Raw genomic sequence first — 22,778 nt, 5'->3', positions numbered from 1 at the left:
GACAGGGAGGGGTGTAGGAGATGGAGGGGGATACAGAGACAGGGAGGGGTGTAGGGGATGGAGGGGGTTACAGAGACAGGGAAGGGTGTAGGGGATGGAGGGGGTTAGAGAGACAGGGAGGGGTGTAGGGGATGGAGGGGGTTACAGAGACAGGGCGGGGTGTAGGGGATGGAGGGGGTTACAGAGACAGGGCGGGGTGTAGGGGATGGAGGGGGTTACAGAGACAGGGAGGGGTGTAGGGGATGGAGGGGGTTATTGAGACGGGGAGGGGTGTAGTGGATGGAGGGGGTTACCGAGACGGGGAGGGGTGTAGGGGATGGAGGGGGTTACAGAGACAGGGAGGGGTGTAGGGGATGGAGGGGGTTACAGAGACAGGGCGGGGTGTAGGGGATGGAGGGGGTTACAGAGACAGGGCGGGGTGTAGGGGATGGAGGGGGTTACAGAGACAGGGAGGGGTGTAGGGGATGGAGGGGGTTACAGAGACAGGGAGGGGTGTAGGGGATGGAGGGGGTTACAGAGACAGGGAGGGGTGTAGGGGATGGAGGAGGTTACAGAGACAGGGAGGGGTGTAGGGGATGGAGGGGGTTACAGAGACAGGGAGGGGTGTAGGGGCCGGAGGGGGTTACAGAGACAGGGAGGGGTGTAGGGGATGGAGGGGGTTACAGAGATGGGGAGGGGTGTAGGGGCTGGAGGGGGTTATTGAGACAGGAAGGGGTGTAGGGACTGAAGGGGGTTACAGAGACAGGGAGGGGTGTAGGGGATGGAGGGGTTACAGAGATGGGGAGGGGTGTAGGGGCCGGAGGGGGTTACAGAGACAGGGAGGGGTGTAGGGACTGGAGGGGGTTACAGAGACAGGGAGGGGTGTAGGGGATGGAGGGGTTACAGAGACAGGGAGGGGTGTAGGGGATGGAGGGGGTTATTGAGACAGGGAGGGGTGTAGGGGATGGAGGGGGTTATTGAGACAGGGAGGGGTGTAGTGGATGGAGGGGGTTACAGAGAGGGGAGGGGTGTAGGGGATGAAGGGGGTTACAGAGACAGGGAGGGGTGTAGGGGCTGGAGGGGGTTACAGAGACAGTGAGGGGTGTAGGAGATGGAGGGGGATACAGAGACAGGGAGGGGTGTAGGGGATGGAGGGGGTTACAGAGACAGGGAAGGTTGTAGGGGCTGGAGGGGGTTACAGAGACAGTGAGGGGTGTAGGAGATGGAGGGGGTTACAGAGACAGGAGGGGTGTAGGGGGTTACAGAGACAGGGAGGGGTGTAGGGGATGGAGGGGGATATAGAGACAGGGAAGGGTGTAGGGGATGGAGGGGGTTACAGAGATGGGGAGGGGTGTAGGGGCCGGAGGGGGTTACAGAGACAGGGAGGGGTGTAGGGACTGGAGGGGTTACAGAGACAGGGAGGGGTGTAGGGGATGGAGGGGGTTATTGAGACAGGGAGGGGTGTAGTGGATGGAGGGGGTTACAGAGATGGGGAGGGTTGTAGGGGCCGGAGGGGGTTACAGAGAGGGGAGGGTGTAGGGGATGAAGGGGGTTACAGAGACAGGGAGGGGTGTAGGGGCTGGAGGGGGTTACAGAGACAGGGAGGGGTGTAGGAGATGGAGTGGGATACAGAGACAGGGAGGGGTGTAGGGGATGGAGGGGGTTACAGAGATGGGGAGGGGTGTAGGGGCCGGAGTGGGTTACAGAGACAGGGAGGGGTGTAGGGGATGGAGGGGTTACAGAGACAGGGAGGGGTGTAGGGGATGGAGGGGGTTACAGAGACAGGGAGGGGTGTAGGGGCTGGAGGGGGTTACAGAGACAGTGAGGGGTGTAGGAGATGGAGGGGGATACAGAGACAGGGAGGGGTGTAGGGGATGGAGGGGGTTACAGAGACAGGGAAGGGTGTAGGGGCTGGAGGGGGTTACAGAGACAGTGAGGGGTGTAGGAGATGGAGGGGGTTACAGAGACAGGGAGGGGTGTAGGGGATGGAGGGGGTTACAGAGACAGGGAGGGGTGTAGGGGATGGAGGGGGATACAGAGACAGGGAAGGGTGTAGGGGATGGAGGGGGTTACAGAGATGGGGAGGGGTGTAGGGGCCGGAGGGGGTTACAGAGACAGGGAGGGGTGTAGGGACTGGAGGGGTTACAGAGACAGGGAGGGGTGTAGGGGATGGAGGTGGTTATTGAGACAGGGAGGGGTGTAGTGGATGGAGGGGGTTACAGAGATGGGGAGGGTTGTAGGGGCCGGAGGGGGTTACAGAGAGGGGAGGGCGTAGGGGATGAAGGGGGTTACAGAGACAGGGAGGGGTGTAGGGGCTGGAGGGGGTTACAGAGACAGGGAGGGGTGTAGGAGATGGAGGGGGATACAGAGACAGGGAGGGGTGTAGGGGATGGAGGGGGTTACAGAGATGGGGAGGGGTGTAGGGGCCGGAGGGGGTTACAGAGACAGGGAGGGGTGTAGGGGATGGAGGGGTTACAGAGACAGGGAGGGGTGTAGGGCATGGAGGGGGTTATTGAGACAGGGAGGGGTGTAGGGGATGGAGGGGGTTATTGAGACAGGGAGGGGTGTAGTGGATGGAGGGGGTTACAGAGATGGGGAGGGGTGTAGGGGCCGGAGGGGGTTACAGAGAGGGGAGGGTGTAGGGGATGAAGGGGGTTACAGAGATAGGGAGGGGTGTAGGGGTCAGTAGGGATTACAGAGACAGGGAAGGGTGTAGGGGATGAAGGGGGTTACAGAGACAGGGAGGGGTGTAGGGGTCAGTGGGGATTACAGACAGGGAGGGTGTAGGGGATGAAGGGGGTTACAGAGACAGGGAGGGGTGTAGGGGGTCAGTGGGGATTACAGAGACAGGGAGGGGTGCAGGGGCCGGAGAGGGTTACAGAGACAGGGAGGGGTGTAGGGGCCGGAGAGAGTTACAGAGACAGGGAGGGGTGCAGAGGCCGGAGAGGGTTACAGAGACAGGGAGGGGTGTAGGGGCCGGAGAGAGTTACAGAGACAGGGAGGGGTGCAGAGGCCGGAGAGGGTTACAGAGACAGGGAAGGATGTAGGGTGTAGTCTGAAATGCCAGATTAGTTTTTCTCATCAGAGACTGGGAAGATGGCAACAGATGAGACGGGAGGAGGGTCCTGGGTCGGCATTTGCGCAAGGTATAAGATGGCCAAGGAGTTGGATCTGTGTACTGGTGGGTTTTGATGTAGGGGGTGAGGACAGTTGGTGAAGGTGCCAGGAGCAGTGAGTGAAGTTTTGTGGTGCGATGCCTCAGGAATGGAGGTAGTGTGTCCGGGGTTCACTGGGGATCAAAAACGACCTGTGAACTCCCTCAGGTCTCTGAACCCACCTCACATTGGAAAATATCCTTTCCTGCTTCTTTCACATGTTTGTGATAATGTGCCTCTCCCTCCACCAACAACCTCCTGTCCATCTACCCCATCCCCACTGTCCACACCAATCTTTTCTCTCTCAGCCTCTCCACCCTCCCCAATCTCTCCCCCCTCACTGTATTCCTCAATGACTCTCTATCTACAATCTTTCCTCTACACACGATCTCTGACGATTTCCCCAATAAACCCTCCCATTTTTCCTGTTTCCCAGTACATTGTCCTCAGTACTGCAACGCCACCCCCATCCCTGGTTGGTGCTGGTGTCAGTGTCGGACTCACCCAACCCCGTTCACACAGTCTTGCTGTGTGTGGAACTGCAGGACCGGGTCGAGCACAGAGCCGTCTGGTGCCTGTGTGGCGTCCCACACGGAAACCGAACCCTCCGTGTTGCCACTGACGATGTAGCGGCCGTAACTGCAGAGGGACCAAGATTTTCCAGATTAGAGTGGCTTTCTCCGTCACATGTACACAAAGACAAACAGTGAAAAGCATTGTGTGCGTCAACGACCAACTCAGTCCGAACATATGCTGGAGGCAGCCCACAGGAGTCACTGCGCTTCTGGCTCCATCATTCCATGCCCTCAGCTTACTATCCCTAACCCTCACCCGTAACGCCAGAGTCACAGGGTGGACGTACTAACTCCTTATGGACAGCAGTGCAAACTGAATCTACACTGTTGGTCAAACACGAGGAAATCTGCAGATGTTGGAAATTCAAACAACACACACAAAATGCTGGTGGAACACAGCAGGCCAGGCAGCATCTATAGGGAGAAGCACTGTTGACTTTTCGGGCCGAGACCCTTCGTCAGGACTAACTGAAAGGAAAGATACTAAGAGACAGAGGAATTGTGAGAAGGGGATAGCATTTTTGCAAGAGACAGGGTGGGAAGAGGAATAGTCCAGGTAGCTGTGAGAGTCTGTAGGTTTATAGTAGATGCGTCTCCGCCGCATCTGCTCTCAGGATGAGGCTTTTCATTCCAGGACGAAGGAGATGTCTTCCTTTTTAAAAGAAAGGGGCTTCCCTTCTTCCACCATCAACTCTGCTCTCAAACACATCTCTCCCATTTCCCGCACATCTGCCCTCAACCCATCTGCCTGTCACCCCACTCGGGATAGGGTTCCCCTTGTCCTTACCTCCAGGTGAGGTCTGGAGCCTCTGAGGTCCACCAGCCTCCAGGTCCAATGTATAATTCTCCGTAACTTCTGCCACCTCCAACAGGATCCCACTACCAAGCACATCTTTCCCTCCCCCCCCTTTCTGCTTCCCACAGGGATCGCTCCCTACATGACTCCCATGTCCACTCGTCCCCCCCCATCCCTTCCCACCGATCTCCCTCCTGGCACTTATTCTTGTAAGCGGAACAAGTGCTACACCTGCCCTTACACTTCCTCCCTCACCACCATTCAGGGCCCCAGACAGTCCTTCCAGGTGAGGCGACACTTCACCTGTGAATTGGCTGGTGTGGTATACTGCGTCCGATGCTCCCGGTGTGGCCTTTAATATATTGGTGAGACCCGACGCAGACTGGGAGACCGTTTCGCTGAACACCTACGCTCGGTCCGCCAGAAAAAGCAGGATCTCCCAGTGGCCACACATTTTAATTCCATGTCCCATTCCCATTCTGATATGTCTATCCATGGTCTCGACTGTCAAGATGAAGCCACACTCAGGTTGGAGGAACAACACCTTATACACCTGTTGGGTAGCCTCCAACCTGATGGCATGAACATTGACTTCTCTAACTTCTGTTAATGCCTCTCCTCCCCTTCTTACCCCATCCTGATATATTTAGTTCCCCCCCCCCCATTTTTTCCTCTTTCTGCCTATCACTCTGCCTGTTCTCCATCTCCCTCTGGTGCTCCCCTCCCCCTTTCTTTCTCCCGAGGCCTCCCGTCCCATGATCCTTTCCCTTCTCCAGCTCTGTATCACTTTCACCAATCACCTTTCCAGCTCTTAGCTTCATCCCACCCCCTCCGGTCTTCTCCTATCATTTCGCATTTCCCCCTCTCCTTCCTACTTTCAAATCTCTTAGTATCTTTCCTTTCAGTTAGTCCTGACGAAGGGTCTTGGCCCGAAACGTCAACAGTGCTTCTTCCTATAGATGCTGCCTGGCCTGCTGTGTTCCACCAGCATTTTGTGTGTGTTGGTGCTGGAAAGCATTGCACTAACCGTAAAGTTACCATGCCACCTACTAGGCAGAGGCTGGAACCTTGTTTTGCTGTAGCAAACTCTGAAGGTGTTGAACTCTTTAATGCAGGCGTGGAAGTGAAGCATACAGTGACCACACTACCTCTGGTCAGGGGGCTGACCAGGTAATCCCTTTGTAGTCATACATGGCCACCTGGTTACAAACCGGCTGGGAACTTACTCAGTGTCGGAACAGACCAGAGGGGCGGAAAGGCCTCCTATGAAGCAAGACTAATTTTATATTCAGAATTTGTTTTATGATATGGTCCTCCACTCCCTCTCTTCTGCTGGGAGATGTCTCCCCCCACCCGCTAATGGCAGGGCCCTGGGGACTGTTGTAGAAGACAGGGACCTAGGGGTACAAGCGCAGAGTTCCCAGGAAGTGGGAAACTCGAGGGAACTGAGTTGTGACACACTTGTCTTCATCGGTCAGGGCTGTTGGATTTGTAGGGGTTCCCAACCTGGGGTCCACAGACCCTCAGTTAATGGTAGCGGGTCCATGACATAAAAAAGGGTTGTGAAGCCCTGAATTTGACTGTCGAGTCATCATTTTCCTTGTAAAGGAAAGGTCAAAGGGTAGTGGTCAGACCAAGAGTGGTTCACCTGTCCTCCAGGTTCGGGGGTTCAGCTCAGGGCTAACAACCCTGACTAGTAAAACAAAATTTGTACGGAAACAGCAATGAAAAAGTCTTCTACATCTGAGTGCAATGGTATTCCCCAGTCTTCAACCAGGACTTGTGTGACTGACAGTAGTGCAAGCTGAGAGGAAGCCCTGAACACTGCCGGAGGTGGAGGACCTTCATTGTTGCCCTAAACGCCCGCCAGGAGTAAGTAAATAAGCTTCCCTATGCTTGCTCATAATCTTTATATAATCAACATTATTCATGTAATTGTTCAGTGAAATTTCCAGTAATTGTGGTATAGCTGTGTGTATTTTCTGCGGCAGGTGTCACACCACTCGAATGTGGCTACATCAAAGGTTATTTATTTATTTACCTGTTTAGAGAGACAGCTCGGTAACAAGCCTTTCTGGTCCAATGAGTCCCCACCTCCCAATTGACCTGATAACCTGTACATCTTTGGAATGCGGGAGAAAACCCACGGGGTAACAGGGAGAACATACAGACCCCTTACAGACAGTTCAGTAACAGGCCCTTCCAGTCCAATGAGTCCCCACCTCCCATTTACACCCAATTAACCTGCCAACCTGCACGTCTTTGGAAACCTAAGCGGTCACGGGGAGAATGTACAGACAGCAGTGGGAATTAAATTCCTGTTGCTCACACTGTAATAGTATTACACTAACTGCTACACTACTATCAGCGATTCTGTGATCTTTTTACACGAGGTTGTTTGCTGATGTTCACGAAGATGTCGCGTGATCATTGCAGCGTCAACTGCTGTCGACGCCTGAGCCACTCAGTGGAGAAGTGACGAAGGTATACTCACAGCTCCACGTCGAAGTACATTCGCTGGTTAGTGGTTGCTGAGCGCAACATGGAGAACAGCACTTTCCCAGGCTGTCGGATGTCCCAGCACAGGATTTCTGGATCCTTGGAGAAAGCACACCATTAGACAGAATCAAGCCATGGGAAAAGGTAGACGAGAGGCACCTGAGGTTTACGATTAGCCGGGGGCTGGGGAGCAAGAGAGACACAGGAGACTGCACACGCTGAAATCTGGAGCAACACACAAAACGCTGGATGAACTCAGCGGGTTGGGCAGCATCTGTGGAGGGAAATGGACAGTCAATGGTTCGGGTCAGGAACCTATCTTCACATGAAGTGCCTCGACCCAAAACACCAACTGCCCGTTCCCCTCCAGATTGTGGATCTTACAATCAGGGTAAGATTGGCCTGAAGAAGGGTCTCTCTCCCCACCCCCCGAAACATCGACTCTTTATTCCCTTCCACTGATGCTGCTTGACCTGCTGAGTTCCTCCAGCATTTTGTATGTGTTACTCAAGATAAGATTATATTTATTCATCACACGTACATTGAAACGCACAGTGAAATGTGGTGTTTGAATCAACGACCCACACGGTCTGGCCAACGTAGCATACCTACCACTTACTAACCCTAACCTGTACGTCTTTGGAATACAGGAGGAAACCGGAGCACCCAGAGGAAATGCATGCAGTCACAGGGAGAATGTTCTACACAGAGTGGCGGGAATTGAACCGATTGATATATGCAGCTGGCGCTGTAAAGGGTTACACTAACCACTACAATATGGTGCCACCCAACCCAACTGTGATAGGACAGTAGTGAAATCTACCTGCAGCTTAAAGCTGCCCAGGCGCCTCTGCTTCACAGCGTAGGGAGCATCGTCCATTGTCTCAATGCTGGATCTTTGAGAAACTTGTTCCACTTCTTGGCTCTCTCTGATTCTTCCTTTCAAGCCATCATTCGCTTCTGGACTGTCCTGTTTTATTGTCCTTTCAGGTAGATTAGACACCACAGAGCAGGTCTCAACTACGCCCCCAACGATTTTACCAATTAAGTTCACTCTACCTGCTTACGCTACCCATCGTGCTCCTTGCACCTTATTGTCTGCCTATCCTGCACTTCATATGCAACTGTAACAAGATATTGGTATTAGCCTATTGTTGTCATATGAACTGAACGTTTTGTCTTACATCCCGCTGCATCCAGGTGCTCCAGTTTTCCCCCAGAAGTCCAAGAATGGTAGGTTAATTGGTCATTGTAAATTGTTCTGTGATTAGGCTAGAATTAAATTGGGGGATTACTGGGCAGTGTGGCTCAAGGGCCAGAAGGGCCTATTCCACACTATATCTTACCTCAGTTCATTCAGACCAAATCATTACTAGATGCATTGTGGTAAAATAGCAATGCAGAATAAAGTGTAAAAGCTACTGAAAAGTGCAGTGCTGGTAAGCAAAGTCACGATGAGGTAGAATGTGAGGTCAAAAGCCTCTCTTGACATATAAGAGGTCCTTTCAAGAGTCTGATAACAGTGGGATAAAAGCCTGGTGATATGAGCTTTCAGGTTTTTGTATCTTCTGCCCGATGGGAGGGGAAGGAGGGATCCTTGATTAGGCTGCTTATGCCTCCTCTTACAGCTTTCAATGGAAGTTGGATGCCTGACGTCTGCGAGTCTGGAAATCAAGGACTGAAGGCCCAGACGTCACCTGTCCTGTGGGTTGGAGGCCTGTCTGTATGTGTGAATGTGGGTGGTTGGGTAGGAGGGTGTGAAAGGGGCTTGTTTTGCTGTTGTTAGTGCTATCTTAGTGCTTTAATGTGGACCAATCCAGCACGTTGTTAGGTTGTGTTGGTCATTGACACAAATAATTCAGTTCACTGTGCTGTACATGTGATAACTCTGAAGCAGAATCTTGTGCTATCTCAAATCACTGATATGCAAGAGGAAGTACCACTGGACACGATTCATTATTGCAGTTTAACATTCTCATACTTGTGTCCCCTCAGGAAGATTGCGCTTACCTTCCGGCCCCCGGAGTACAGCAGGTTCCCGTCGGGTGAAAACACCACGTGCGTCACCCCTCCCTGGTGGCCCTGCAGGACGCTCAGCACAGTCCCCTCGTCTCGGGCGTACAGCCCCACCGTCTTCGAGTAGGAGGCACAGGCGTACAGGTCCTGCTCGGGGCTGAAGGCGATGCACGAGATGATGCCCGTTTGGCCTTGCTTCTTTGCTGCAAGGGAAAGGTGCTGGTGTAAGGGTCGCTGTCACGCTCACTGCATTCTGCCGGAGGAATCATCCGGTTTTTATTCGGTCTCACTGTGAGCCAGCTTCACTTGAGCCAATAAAATGAAGCGAGGTTTAAGTGGAGCAGCCATTGATGGAGTGGGCAGTGTTAGAGTGAGCAACTGAGACTGGCTCAAGAGGCAGGGACTACTTTGGGAATAAAAGCAGGATTGTTAACAATCCTGTAATAATTATCAAAATAAGTATTTAATTAATCCTGTTTTACTGTTATGTCAATGGGATTTCTGCCCACGTCATGCAGGGAAGTTAAACAACTCCAACGTACAAAGGCTACAGAGAATGGCCGTACTCATCCAGTCCCATCACGGGCACAGAATCAGAATCAAGTTTATTATCACTGCTGAGTATCACAAAATTTGTTGTTTTGTGGCAGCTGTACAGTGCAACACAAAAATTATTATATTTGGTTTCACACATTCAAAACATCCAAAAGGGTGGCATGGTAGCACAATGCTTTAGAGTACAGCTGACCCCTGCCACTGCCTGTAAGGAGATTGTACGTTCTCCCCGTGAACACATGGGTTTCCTCTGGCTGCTCCTGTTTCCTCCCACAGTGCAAAGACATATCGGATGGTAGGTTAATTATATTGACTAAGTTGTCCTGAGATTAGGCTAGGATTAAAATCAGGGCAGCGTGGCTCGAAGGGCCCATTCCGTGCTGTATCTCAGCCCCTCCTACAGCACAGCACAGGAAACACCTTCAGATTTTATGCTTGTTGATCTTACAGAGGTGTAGAAAATCATGAGAGGGGCATTAGTATGGTGAATACCAAGTAAAGGAAATAAAGAAAACTAGAACAATTAAATATGAGGTGAGGGGGAAGGATTTAAAGCGACTCAAGGAGCAATTTCTTCAGCCAGGGGCTGGTCCCTAACTGGAATGAGCTTCCAAAGGAAGTGGTTGAGGGTAGGTATAATAACACATTTAAGATATGTTTGATGTTCGGATAGGAAAGGTTAAGAAGGATATGGGTCAAATATGAACAAGTGGGCATCTCGGTCAGCATGGCCATCTGGGCCGGAGGGGGTGTGGGTGTGGGGCTGTTTCCATGCTGTCTCACTCTACATCTCCAGAGAGGGACGTGACTTCTAACTTCCAACTGTGAGGAATGGTCCGAGGGTATTACATACGGCGGGCATGTAGAACTGTGCAGCAATATGGTTTTAAACCTCCTACCAGAGGGGCAGGAAGATGCCAAAGAACGAACAGCATTATATAAAATAAAACCGCATCCGCACTCCCTTTATATCCGATAAATGTAGAGATCCCAAAAACATACTCATGGTCGGCCTCTTCTCACATTCCCGGCCTGGGCGAGAAGTCTCAAAGACCCGCACCATCTTGTCGAAGCCACAGTAGAGCTGTGAGCCGTCGGGTGTGAAGCAGAGGGAGTGAGCGGCTGTCAGCTCATCCTGTAAACAGGGAACAGGCACTGAACGTACACTGGAGAGGAGGGAGAATGGATACTCTGCAGCAGTCAAGTTATCAGTCCTACAACCCCGAGATCACCCCAATCCCTACAACCCACTGAGATCACCTCCCTCCCTACAACCCCAAGATCACCCCAATCCCTACAACCCCCCGAGATCACCTCCCTCTCCACAACCCCGAGATCACCTCCCTCCCTCCAACCCCGCGATCACCTCCCTCCCCACAACCCTGAGATCACCTCCCTCCCCACAACCTTGCGATCACCTTCCTCCCTCCAACCCCGAGATCACCTCCCTCCCTACAACCCCGAGATCACCTCCCTCCCTCCAACCCCGAGATCACCTCCCTCCCTTCAACCCCGAGATCACCTCCCTCCCTCCAACCTTGCGATCACCTTCCTCCCTCCAACCCCGAGATCACCTCCCTCCCCACAACCCTGAGATCACCTCCCTCCCTCCAACCTTGCGATCACCTCCCTCCCTCCAACCCCAAGATCACCTCCCTCCTTACAACCCCGAGATCACCTCCCTCCCTCCAACCCCGAGATCACCTCCCTCCCTCCAACCTTGCGATCACCTTCCTCCCTCCAACCCCGAGATCACCTCCCTCCCTCCAGCCCCGAGATCACCTCCTTCCCCACAACCCCGAGATCACCTCCCTCCCTCCAACCTTGCGATCACCTCCCTCCCTCCAACCTTGCGATCACCTCCCTCCCTCCAACCCCGAGATCACCTCCCTCCCTCCAACCTTGCGATCACCTCCCTCCCTCCAGCCCCGAGATCCCTCCTTCCCCACAACCCCGAGATCACCTCCCTCCCTCCAACCTTGCGATCACCTCCCTCCCTCCAACCTTGCGATCACCTCCCTCCCTCCAACCTTGCGATCACCTCCCTCCCTCCAACCCCGAGATCACCTCCCTCCCTCCAACCCCGAGATCACCTCCCTCCCTCCAACCCCGAGATCACCTCCCTCCCTCCAACCTTGCGATCACCTTCCTCCCTCCAACCCCGAGATCACCTCCCTCCCTACAACCCCGAGATCACCTCCCTCCCTACAACCCCGAGATCACCTCCTTCCCCACAACCCCGAGATCACCTCCCTCCCTCCAACCCCGAGATCACCTCCCTCCCTCCAACCTTGCGATCACCTTCCTCCCTCCAACCCCGAGATCACCTCCCTCCCCACAACCGAGATCACCTCCCTCCCTCCAACCTTGCAATCACCTTCCTCCCTCCAACCCCGAGATCACCTCCCTCCCTACAACCCCGAGATCACCTTCTTCCCCACAACCCCGAGATCACCTCCCTCCCTCCAACCCCGAGATCACCTCCCTCCCTCCAGCCCCGAGATCACCTCCTTCCCCACAACCCCGAGATCACCTCCCTCCCTCCAACCTTGCGATCACCTCCCTCCCTCCAACCTTGCGATCACCTCCCTCCCTCCAACCCCGAGATCACCTCCCTCCCTCCAACCCCGAGATCACCTCCCTCCCTCCAACCCCGAGATCACCTCCCTCCCTCCAACCCCGAGATCACCTCCCTCCCTCCAACCTTGCGATCACCTTCCTCCCTCCAACCCCGAGATCACCTCCCTCACTACAACCCCGAGATCACCTCCCTCCCTACAACCCCGAGATCACCTCCTTCCCCACAACCCCGAGATCACCTCCCTCCCTCCAACCCCGAGATCACCTCCCTCCCCACAACCGAGATCACCTCCCTCCCTCCAACCTTGCGATCACCTTCCTCCCTCCAACCCCGAGATCACCTCCCTCCCCACAACCGAGATCACCTCCCTCCCTCCAACCTTGCAATCACCTTCCTCCCTCCAACCCCGAGATCACCTCCCTCCCTACAACCCCGAGATCACCTCCCTCCCTACAACCCCGAGATCACCTTCTTCCCCACAACCCCGAGATCACCTCCCTCCCTCCAACCCCGAGATCATCTCCCTCCCTCCAACCTTGCGATCACCTCCCTCCCTCCAACCCCAAGATCACCTCCCTTCCCACAACCCTGAGATCACTACCCTCCCCACAACCCTGAGATCACTACCCTCCCCACAACCCTGAGATCACCTCCCTCCCTACAACCGAGATCACATCCCTCCCTCCAACCCCGAGATCACCTCCCTATCTACAATCCTCTGAGATTTGCACCCTCCCACAACCCTGAGATCACTCCCCCCCATACATCTCGGAGATCTTTACTCTCCCACAATCCTGAGATCAGCTCCCTCCCTACAACAACTCCCAGATCTCCACCATACTTACAAACCTGAGATCTTCAACATCATTACCCCTGTAACCTTCTAAAATCCTCTGAAATCTTCATGCTCCCTACAACCGTCTGAGATCAAAATCCACTCCAGAACCTTCGGGGATCACCATCCTCCCTACCCCTGGAATGTCCTCCCAGATCTCCACTGTCCTTACAACCCTGAGAACTCCATTCTCCCTAACCTTGTATCCTGGTGCACCCTCCGAGATCACCCCCCTGACTTCTGCAACCTCCCCTATCCTCATAGCCCTGAGCTGAGCCTGCTGATCTTATATGAATTAACACCACTCTGTTTTGCGTGACAGTACAGCAGCCAGAGATCTGGCTGACATCCTCCTCATGCAGAACTTCCCCACTCTCCCTCAGAGAGGCTAATGTCAGAGATGGATAGCACAGAGACAAGCCCTTCAGCCCATCAGTCTGTGCAAACCCAATTACCCTACATTCTCATCACCTCTCCACCCCCTCTCTTGTCCACAGAACTACCGCTCACTGACTAGGTGGAATTACTGCAGCCAGTTTTGGAAGGTGGGATGAATGGAGCACCCCGGGGTATACCCAGGCAGTCACAGGATGAGCATGCAAACTCTACACCGACAGTGCCTGAAGTCGAGATCAACCCAGTCTCCCATAGGGTAAGGCAGCTGCTCCACCAGAGGTGTGCTGTAAATAATTGCTATTTCTCTGCAGCACAGTCCAATGCCAAATGACTAGCAGCAATGGCAGCTTGCCTGCACTCCCCACTCCACAATAAGACCAAGTAAAGGTCATGAAGGGAAGGCAGGAGGGTGGGGTTGAGGGTAACAGTAAATCAGCCATAATCAAATGGCGCAGCAGACTCTATGGGCCAAATGGGCTAATTCTGCTCCTTGGCCTTATACACTTATCATCTAACAAGACACAGCAACAGAGTTAGGCCATTTCGCCCATCGATCTGTTCCGCCATTTAATCAAGGCTGATTTTTTATTCCTTTTGACCCCATTCTCCTGCCTTCTCCCCATAAGTGTTGATTCCCCCTACCAATCAAGAACCTATCAATGTTAGCTTTAAGTAGACTCAATAATGTGGCCTCCACAGCTCTCTGTGGCAATGAATTCCACAGATTCACCAGCCTCTGGCTAAAGAAATTCCCCCTCATCTCTGTTCAAAAGGGGCATCCTTCTATTCTGAGGCTGTGCCCTCTGGCCCTAGACTTCCACACCACTGGAAACATCCTCAGCACATCCACTCTATCCAGGCCTTTCAATATTTGGTAGATTTCACTGAGATCTCTCCCCTCCCCCACACAATTCTTCAAAACCCAAAGCCATCAAGGTACCACATACCCAGAACAGAGGCATGGTCCCAGAAATGTTAACACCACACACCAGTGGAACCCAGATTGGATGCCCCACTGGGTTAAACCCCACGGGCTGGTGGGGACTTACCAAGTGGTTGTAGGGCCGGAAGGTGGCCCGCAGGTCTCCATAGAAGGCGTCCCAGATGTGGATGGGATTCTCACGGCTGCTGCTGGCCAGGCTGTGAAGGGAACGGCGGTGCCAGTGTTTAAAGACTGAACCCTTATTAGCATAGTACACACACTGGTGGGTGGAGGTTCGGAGAATAAGCAACCTCGGAAACGCACAATCAAATGGGCAGATGAAGTGTTGGAGGCAAGTGTGCAATACTTTCTTCCACTGACCGAGGTGGAAAGAAGCAGGCATTTCCTGCTCAGTTCGTACACCAGCAGTTATGGTCACCAGTCTACAGGAAGGACATGGCAGTGGACATGTACATCAAAACATACAGAGAAATGTATTATTCCCGTCAACACCCAACACAGTCCGAGGGAGGTGCTGGGGGCAAAGTGTCAGCATGCTTCCGCTGCCAACACAGCCTGCCCACTAACTCACTAAGCCTTTAACGTGGAAGGAAACTCCAGTGAAAATCCAAGCGGTCACAGGGAGAACGCACAAAGTCCTTACAGACAGCTGGCGTCGGAAAGCGTTATGCTAACCACCACGCTATCATGTGCGGTTTATGAGGATGTTTATTGGGATCTTACTTCTGGCTGGGTGAGACGGCACTTGGAGTTTCATGTAACAGTTTTGATCCCCCGTTACAGGAAAGAGTGCACAGACGACTTATGAGGAAGTTGCCAGGACTCAAGTACATGAGTTACAAGGAGAGGTTACCAAGGCTAGATCTTTATTCCCTGGAATGTAGGAGATTGAAGGGTGGACTTACCGCTCGTTCACTATGTGCCACATTGTATGACGTGGGCGATCATGGTCTTTCCATGACCAGGATTGTTCTTGGCAAATTTTAGCTAAGACACCTGCTTAGCCCTCATCAGGGTCACGCGAAACCATGGGAGCAGGTGGTGGGTGGTCATATGAGCAGTTGGTGCACACCCCAAGTCCTGGTCATGCAACCACTGACGACAGGCAGACAATCTCTGAAGAGTATTGATAATGGCTGGGGTCACCCGTCTTGTAAAGACGCTGCCCAGAAGGTGGTAATGGCAAACCACTTCTGCAGGAAAATTCTCCAAGAACAATCATGGTCGCCATGATGGCCCACGTCATATGACACGACACATGATGATGTGGGAGGGAAGAGTTAGACTGATCTTCTAAGTTCGGCACAACATCGTACTGTTCTATAATGGCACGGCAGAGCTCATTTCCTGAAAGAGGACTGTAGTCAAGAACTTGTTACATTTAAAATACTACCTCGAACAGCAGCTGAAGAACAGGGTTAGGGACAGGCAGCCGGGGAGTGGGTGTGACCAGAACAGGTGGGCGAGTCTAGGATTACGGGGCACGGCCTCAATACAGAGGGACGTCCATTTAGAAAGAGATAGGAAAATTTCTTCAACCAGAGGCTGGTGAATCTGTGGATTTCATTGCCGCAGGCAGCTGTGGAGGCCACGGCACTGGGCGCAGAGGTCAATGGGTTCTTGATTAGTCAGGACATTGAAAGGTTATGGGAAAAGGTAGGAGAATGGGGTTTAGAGAGAAACGATCAGCCATGATGAAATGGCGGAGAATACTTGATGGGCCAAATAGCCTAATTCTGCTCCAATGTTTTATGGTATTATGGTCCATTCCTACTGCTGCCTATAAGGAGTTTTGTGTGTTCTCTCTGTGACTGTGTGCATTTTCTCTGGCTGGTCCGGTTTGCTCCCACATTCCAAAGACAAATGTGTTGGTAGTTTTGGTAGTTTAATTGGTCACATGGGTGTAATTGGGCAGCGTGGGCTTCTTTGTCCGGGGGGGGGGGGGGTGGTGTGGTGGGTGCTGTTACCATGCTATATCTCTAAATAAAATAGAGAACAAGACCATGAATAAATCCACCAATAAACATGGCAGGTTCAAAACTTACAAGCACGTTTCGGCAGCCATGGAGGACATGAGCGGGTACCAACAATAATCATATATGGTATCTCCCTCGGACATCCGCAGTACAGGACTCTGCAAACACAGGTAGTAACAGCAAAAACCATGAATTAGACACGAGATGGATATGGTTCTTCCTCGCTCTTAAAGCTCCAAGTCGGTGCCACCCGGAAATCTGACTGAAATGGGGGAGGGAAGAGGTAATCTGCAAAAATAATTTGCTGGGCTAATGAGTAGGGGTTGATGGAACCAATCAGATAATGCTTCAAAGAGCCATCACAAGCCTTATGGGCTGAATGAGCTGGATTTGCATCTTGAAGCAGTTTCTGCAGAATGAAACATCCTTGGGCACATTAGGGAGTGTTCTGGAGTTATGTGAATATAGCAGGTAATAATTTAAATAAAAACCAGACTTCAGTTCTTCTTCTAAATTGCAAGCAGTCTGAAGTTAAAGGGACAGCTTTACAAAGAGGGGTGTCTACAAAAGCACAGCTGGGAAGATGGCTGCTAAGAGAGATTGGTTTACAAAGTGAATGTATGAGACATTCTCATATGCATCAGCGAAATGTAAAACATTGAGGTCGTGTTAACTGGCTTGAATCAAACCAAGCAACACTGGCTGAGTTACTTACACCATTGTGACTTGAGTTCAAGCCAGAGACCAGACAGATGTTGTCACTTAGCTCATCTAAAATGGTCACAGGTATATCTGGTGGAATTGTTGTATACTCAGAGTTTGTCCTGACAACATTAATTTTGGGAGTCTGAGATCTCTGCCCCCAGAAGCTTTTTAAAGTTTTCAATTTTAAAAAATTTATCGATTGAGATACAGCATGGAATAGACTTTCCTGGCCCTTTGATCTGCATGGCCCAGCAATCACCTGATTGAACCCTAGCCTAATCACGGGACAATTAACCTACCAACTGGTACATTTTTGGACTGTGGGAAGAAACCCACAAAGTCGCAGGGAGAGTGTACAATTCCTTAAAGGCAGCAGCAGGAATTGAAATCAAGTTGCTGATATGGTAAAATGTGCTAACCACTACACTACCGTGCCACCCCTTTTAGACCATCTGTGTGAATTACTTGTCCAGAAAAGTTGTTTAACATTCAGAGGTGTCTTCAACTGTAGACATGTTCAAAGTAAATTTTATTATCAGAATACATATGTCACCACCTATAACCCTGGGATTCATTTTCCTGTGGACATACTCAGCAAATCTATAGAACAGCAACTATAACAGGATCCAGGAAAGATCAAGTAGAGTATTGAAGACAACAAACAGTACAATTGCAAATATAAATAAATAGCAATAAGTAACGATAGCATGAAATAACAAGATAATGTGGCGACCCACCTCCTAGCACACTCGAACCGGCTCACAATTAGCCAGCGTGCAGGCACAAAGGCTAGGTCCGCAACAAAGGGAGAAAAGCCTGCGGGGGTTTGTGAGTACGTGTCACTTGGTGCATCCGCGCCCGGGGAGGGCGGGATGAGGGAGGCTTTAAAGCAAGGCTGTGAAGTTCGAAATAAAGTTAACTTTGACTGCAGTTTACTGACTCCGTGTCGTTATTTTAGCGCTGCGTGTAGCACACCGCTACAATAAGTCCTTAAAGTAACATCATTGTTTTTTGGAACATCTCAACAGGTGAGAGTAATTATCCTCTTTGGTTCAAGAGCCTGATGGTTGAGGGGTATTAACTGTTCTTGAACCTGGTGGTGTGAGTCCTGGGGCTCTTGTACCCTCTACCTGATGGCAACAGCGAGAAAAGAGCATGGCCTGGGTGGCGAGGATCTTTCATGATGCATGCTACTTTCCTACGACAGTGCTTCATGTAGATGTGCTCAATGATTGGGAGAGCTTTACCCATAGTGGACTGGGTCAAATCCACCCTCCTTTGTCGGATTTTCCATTCAAAGGCAGATGGAACTCTTAGAAAGGAATGTCACCCCAAAATAAACAATATTCTTGCGGCTATTGAATTGTATTGAATCATCTAATGTTACTTTTGATCTTAATAATATGAAAATGTGATATACTTTTGGGTTTTTGAGACTCAATGCTGAGGATTTCCAGAAGAATAACTGCTTGCCGTGATGAATAAAGACTTTTATGTATATCACCAGCCTCAGTGTCTCTCCTGTGACTTTGATCACAGTCACAAGTTGAATGGGCTGGATTTGCATCCTGCAGCAGTTCCTGCAGAGTGAAATGTCCCAAGGCACAGGAGGGCAATCAGACCACATTCCCCACTAACCTAGTGAGGAGTTATGTGCAGTCAAACAGGTGGATCTCGGGGAGTGTCCCACGGGGGTTTTGACCAATGATGGAGTGACTCAGTGGAGGGGAAAGCGAGAGAAAGGGAAACGTACCATTTCAGGCAGGACGCTCCACCTCATCTCGTACAGCTCAGTGGGGAGGTTGAAGATTCTCAGCACGTTGTCAGCGCTGTTGGTCAGAATGCAAGAACCATCCGGGGCCCTAAAGACAAGAGAACATGGTCAGTAACAGAGGCTTCCACTTACCCCGGTTAGGCAGAACAGCCCCACAACAAGCTGCAGGAATTCAAGTGTGGTCCACTCGGGGTAAAACTGGGCTGAGAGAAATCAACACGCCTCTCTCCAATTCCAACCTCACCCCCTCCGAATGCTCTGCTCTCTACTCCCTCTACACCAATCCTAACCTCACCATCAAACCGCAGATAAGGGGGGGGGGGGGTGCTACAGTAGTCTGGCAGACTGCCCTCTACCTTGCTGAGGCCCAGTGACAACTCAGACACCTCCTCTTACTTACCCCTCAAACAGAAACCCACTAAAGGGCACCAGGCCATTGTTTCCCACACCATCACTGACCTATTAGCTGGGGGGATCCCATCCACCGCCACCAAACTCATAGTTCCCGCATCCCACACCTCCCATTTCTACCACCTACCCAAGATCCAAACCCGCTTATCCAGGTAAACCCATTATTTCAGCTTGTTCCTGCCCCACTGAACTTATATCTGCGTACCTCAACTCCGTCTTATCCCCCATAGTTCAGTCCCTTACTACCTACATCCGTGACACTTCACACACTCTGGATCTTTTCAAAGATTTCAAGTTCCCTGGCTCCCATCATCTTACTTTCACTATGGATGTCCAGTCCCTATACACCTCCATCCCCCATCAGGAAGGCCTCAAAGCTCTCAGTTCCTTTCTGGACACAAGACCCAACCAGCTCCCCTCTACCACCACCCTCCTCCATCAGCTTAATTTGTCCTCACTCTAAATAATTTCTCCTTTGACTCCTCCACTTCCTTCAAACTAAAGGTGTAGCCACAGGCACTTGCATTGGCCTCAGCCATGCCTGCCTTTTTCTTGGCTACGTGGAACAGTTCATGTTCTAAGCCTACACTGGCGACTGTCCCTCACTTTTCCTACACTACATTGACGACTACATTGGTGCTGCTTCCTGAACCCACGTTGAGCTCATCAAATTTGCCTCCAAATTCCACCCTGCCCTCAAATTTACCTGGTCCATTTCCTACATCTCCCTCCCCTTTCTCGATCTGTCTCTATCTATTGATGTCCATTATAAACCCACAGACTCTCCCAGCTACCTCCACTATACCTCCTCCCGCCCTGTAACTTGTAAAAAACTCCATACCCTTCTCTCAATTCCTCCATTTCTGCTGCATCACCCTCAGGATGAGGCTTTTCATTCCAGAATGAAAGAGATGTCCTCCTTTTTCAAAGAAAAGAGCTTCCCTTCCTCCACCAACAACACTGTCCTCAACTGCATCACTTCTATTTCACGCACATCTGCTCTTACCCCATCCTCCCGTCACCCTACCAGGGATGGGCTTCCTCTTGTCCTCACCTACTACACTACCAGCCTCCGAGACCAGCACATAATTCTCCGAAACTTCCGCCACCTCAAAGGGATCCCACCACCAAGCACATCTTCCACCCACCTCCCATCTTCTTTCCACAGGGATCACTCCCTATGCGACTCCCTTGTCCATTCATCGCTCCTCACTGATCTCCCTCCTGGCACTTCTCCTTACAAGCGGAACAAGTGCTACAGCTGCCCCTACACCTCCTCTCTCACTACTATTCAGGGTCCCAAACAGTCCTTCCAGGTGAGGTGACACTTCACCTGTGAGCCAGTTGGGGTTATTTATTGTATCATACTCCAGTGAGACCTGATGTAGACTGTGAGACCGTTTCACCGAGCACTCCCAGTGACCACCTATTTTAATTTCACTTCCCACTCCAATATGTCAATCCTTGGTTGAGGCTACACTCAGGTTGGAGGAACAACAGTTTATATTCTGTCTGGGCAGCCTCCAGCCTGATGGCATGAACATCGATTTCTCAAACTTCCGGAAATGGCCCCCCACCCTCTCATTCACCAGTCCCTGTTCGCCCTTTCCCTCTCTCACCTTATCTCCTTGCCTGCCCATCGCCTCCCTCTGGTGCTCCTCCCCCGTTTTCTTTCTTCCATGGTCTTCTATCCCCACCTATCAGACCCCTACCTACTACACCAGTCCTGTATCTCTTTCAACCAAGCAACCTTCCCAGCTATTTACTTCAGTCCCTCCCTCTCTTTTAAATCTATTCCTCATCTTTTTTCTCTCCAGTCCTGCCGAAGAGTCTTGGCCTGAAATGTTGACTGTACTTTTTTCCATGGATACCGCCTGCCTGCTGAGTTCCTCCAGCATTTTGTATGTGTTGCTTGGATCTCCAGCATCCACAGATCCTTGCTTGTGAGAGAAATCTGCTTTACCAACAATGACCACTTAGAACAGGAAACAGAAAACATGGAGATGTTCAGATCAGGCAGCACCACTCTCTGGATAACAAAATTCCTCATCTCTATTGGTGAACTCCAACCAGACCATTGACTTCAGAGGACAACGAAGATGGAGGTCATCGATGGCCTATGCTCCACTGGGAGCTAAGGACCCAAGTAAATAAATATTGTACTGCTGCAACAGTGATCATAAACCTGATTCTGATCAAATGATGGTCAGATTGGGCATCTTACCTGTGAACTCCATCCAATATGCTTCCCCCAATTCAGTATTATTTTTAGTTTAACCAGTGAAGTGGACCTGAAGGAAAGCCTAGAACTAAAATTTGTTAAGATTTGTTAAAATCTGCTGTCGGAACTCAGCAGGTCAAACAGCATCTATGCAGAGGAATGAAGAGTCTTTGCTTCGTGCTGAGAACCTCCATCAGGACTGGAAAGGAAGGGGGAAGAAGCCACGATAATGTGGCAGGGGGTGGAGGGGGAAGGAGTACAAGCTGGCAAGAGATAGGATTCGTTACTGGTTAACTGGATAAACATTTGCTGAGGTAAACTGGCCACTTTTAACCATTCTTGATAAACTATGGAGTTCCAAACTGTTTCACAGCAAATTTCGATGCTCAACTACTGAAACACTGGAACACATACACACACACACACAGAGCAGAATCTACAGATGCTGGAAATCTTGATGAACACACTCAAAGAGCTGCAGGAACTCAGCAGGTCAGGCAGCATGTATGCAGAGGAATAAACAGTTGATGTTTTGTGCTAAGGTCTGGAAAGGAAGGGGGAAGAAGCCAGAATAATATGGTGGGGTGGGGGGGGGGGGGGTGTTGGGAGGGTGGAAGGAGTACAAGTTGGCAGGTGATAGGTGAGACCAGGTATGGGGTGGGTGAGGGGTGATGAAGCAAGAAGCTGGGAGGTGATAAGTGGAGGAGTAAAGGGCTGAAGGAGGAGGAATCTGATAGGAGAAGAAAGTTGACCATGGAAGCAAGGGAAGGAGGAGGACATCCAGAGGAGGACACGGACAGACGAGGAGATAAGGGGTGAGAAGGGAACCAGAATGAAGAATTGAAGAATGGAAAATGGGGGGGGGGGGGGTAAGGTAGGTGGGTGCAAGGGGATACGTGGAAGAGGTAAAAGGAGTCTGTGGGAGCTTACTGTGCATAGCAAGCTTTCACAGAGGCCATTGTAAGGAGGGGACTCAGATATGGGTACATACCTCAGTGACCACTTTATTAGGTACAGTGGCATGCAAAGGTTTGGGCACCCCTGGTCAAAATTTCTGATATTGTGAATAGCTAAGCGAGTAAAAGATGACCTGATTTCCAAAAGACACAAAGTTAAATACGACACATTTAATATTTTAAGCAAGATTACTTTCCATCTTTTACAGTTTCAAAATACCAAAAAAGGGAAAAGGGCCCGAAGCAAAAGTTTGGGCACTCTGCATGGTCAGTAACACTCCCTTTGGCAAGTATCACAGCTTGTTTGGGGGATTTTCGGCCATTCTTCTTTGCAAAAGGCTTCTAGTTCTGTGAGATTCTTGGGCCGTCTTGCATGCACTGCTCTTTTGAGGCTATCCACAGATT

The 22,778-nt window shown here is 51.2% G+C and overlaps 1 protein-coding gene across 1 annotated transcript in view; it reads right to left on the bottom strand.

The window, feature by feature from the left end:
* Window positions 1-22,778, bottom strand: part of wrap53 (WD repeat containing, antisense to TP53) — a 48,934-nt gene that overhangs the window by 2,122 nt on the left and 24,034 nt on the right. Inside the window, exons 5-11 of the mRNA XM_073048973.1 lie at window positions 18,765-18,873; window positions 16,376-16,464; window positions 14,437-14,527; window positions 10,578-10,710; window positions 9,015-9,223; window positions 7,000-7,103; window positions 3,639-3,773 (exon numbers count right to left, since the gene is read on the bottom strand). Coding sequence (XP_072905074.1) covers window positions 3,639-3,773; window positions 7,000-7,103; window positions 9,015-9,223; window positions 10,578-10,710; window positions 14,437-14,527; window positions 16,376-16,464; window positions 18,765-18,873 — 870 coding nt within the window. The remainder of the gene's footprint in view (window positions 1-3,638; window positions 3,774-6,999; window positions 7,104-9,014; window positions 9,224-10,577; window positions 10,711-14,436; window positions 14,528-16,375; window positions 16,465-18,764; window positions 18,874-22,778) is intronic.

This window comes from Hemitrygon akajei, chromosome 6 (assembly GCF_048418815.1).
Source record: "Hemitrygon akajei chromosome 6, sHemAka1.3, whole genome shotgun sequence".
Lineage (NCBI taxonomy): Eukaryota > Metazoa > Chordata > Chondrichthyes > Myliobatiformes > Dasyatidae > Hemitrygon > Hemitrygon akajei.
The sequence above is the reverse complement of the archived record's forward strand: the minus strand, read 5'-3'. Positions and strand labels throughout refer to the sequence as shown.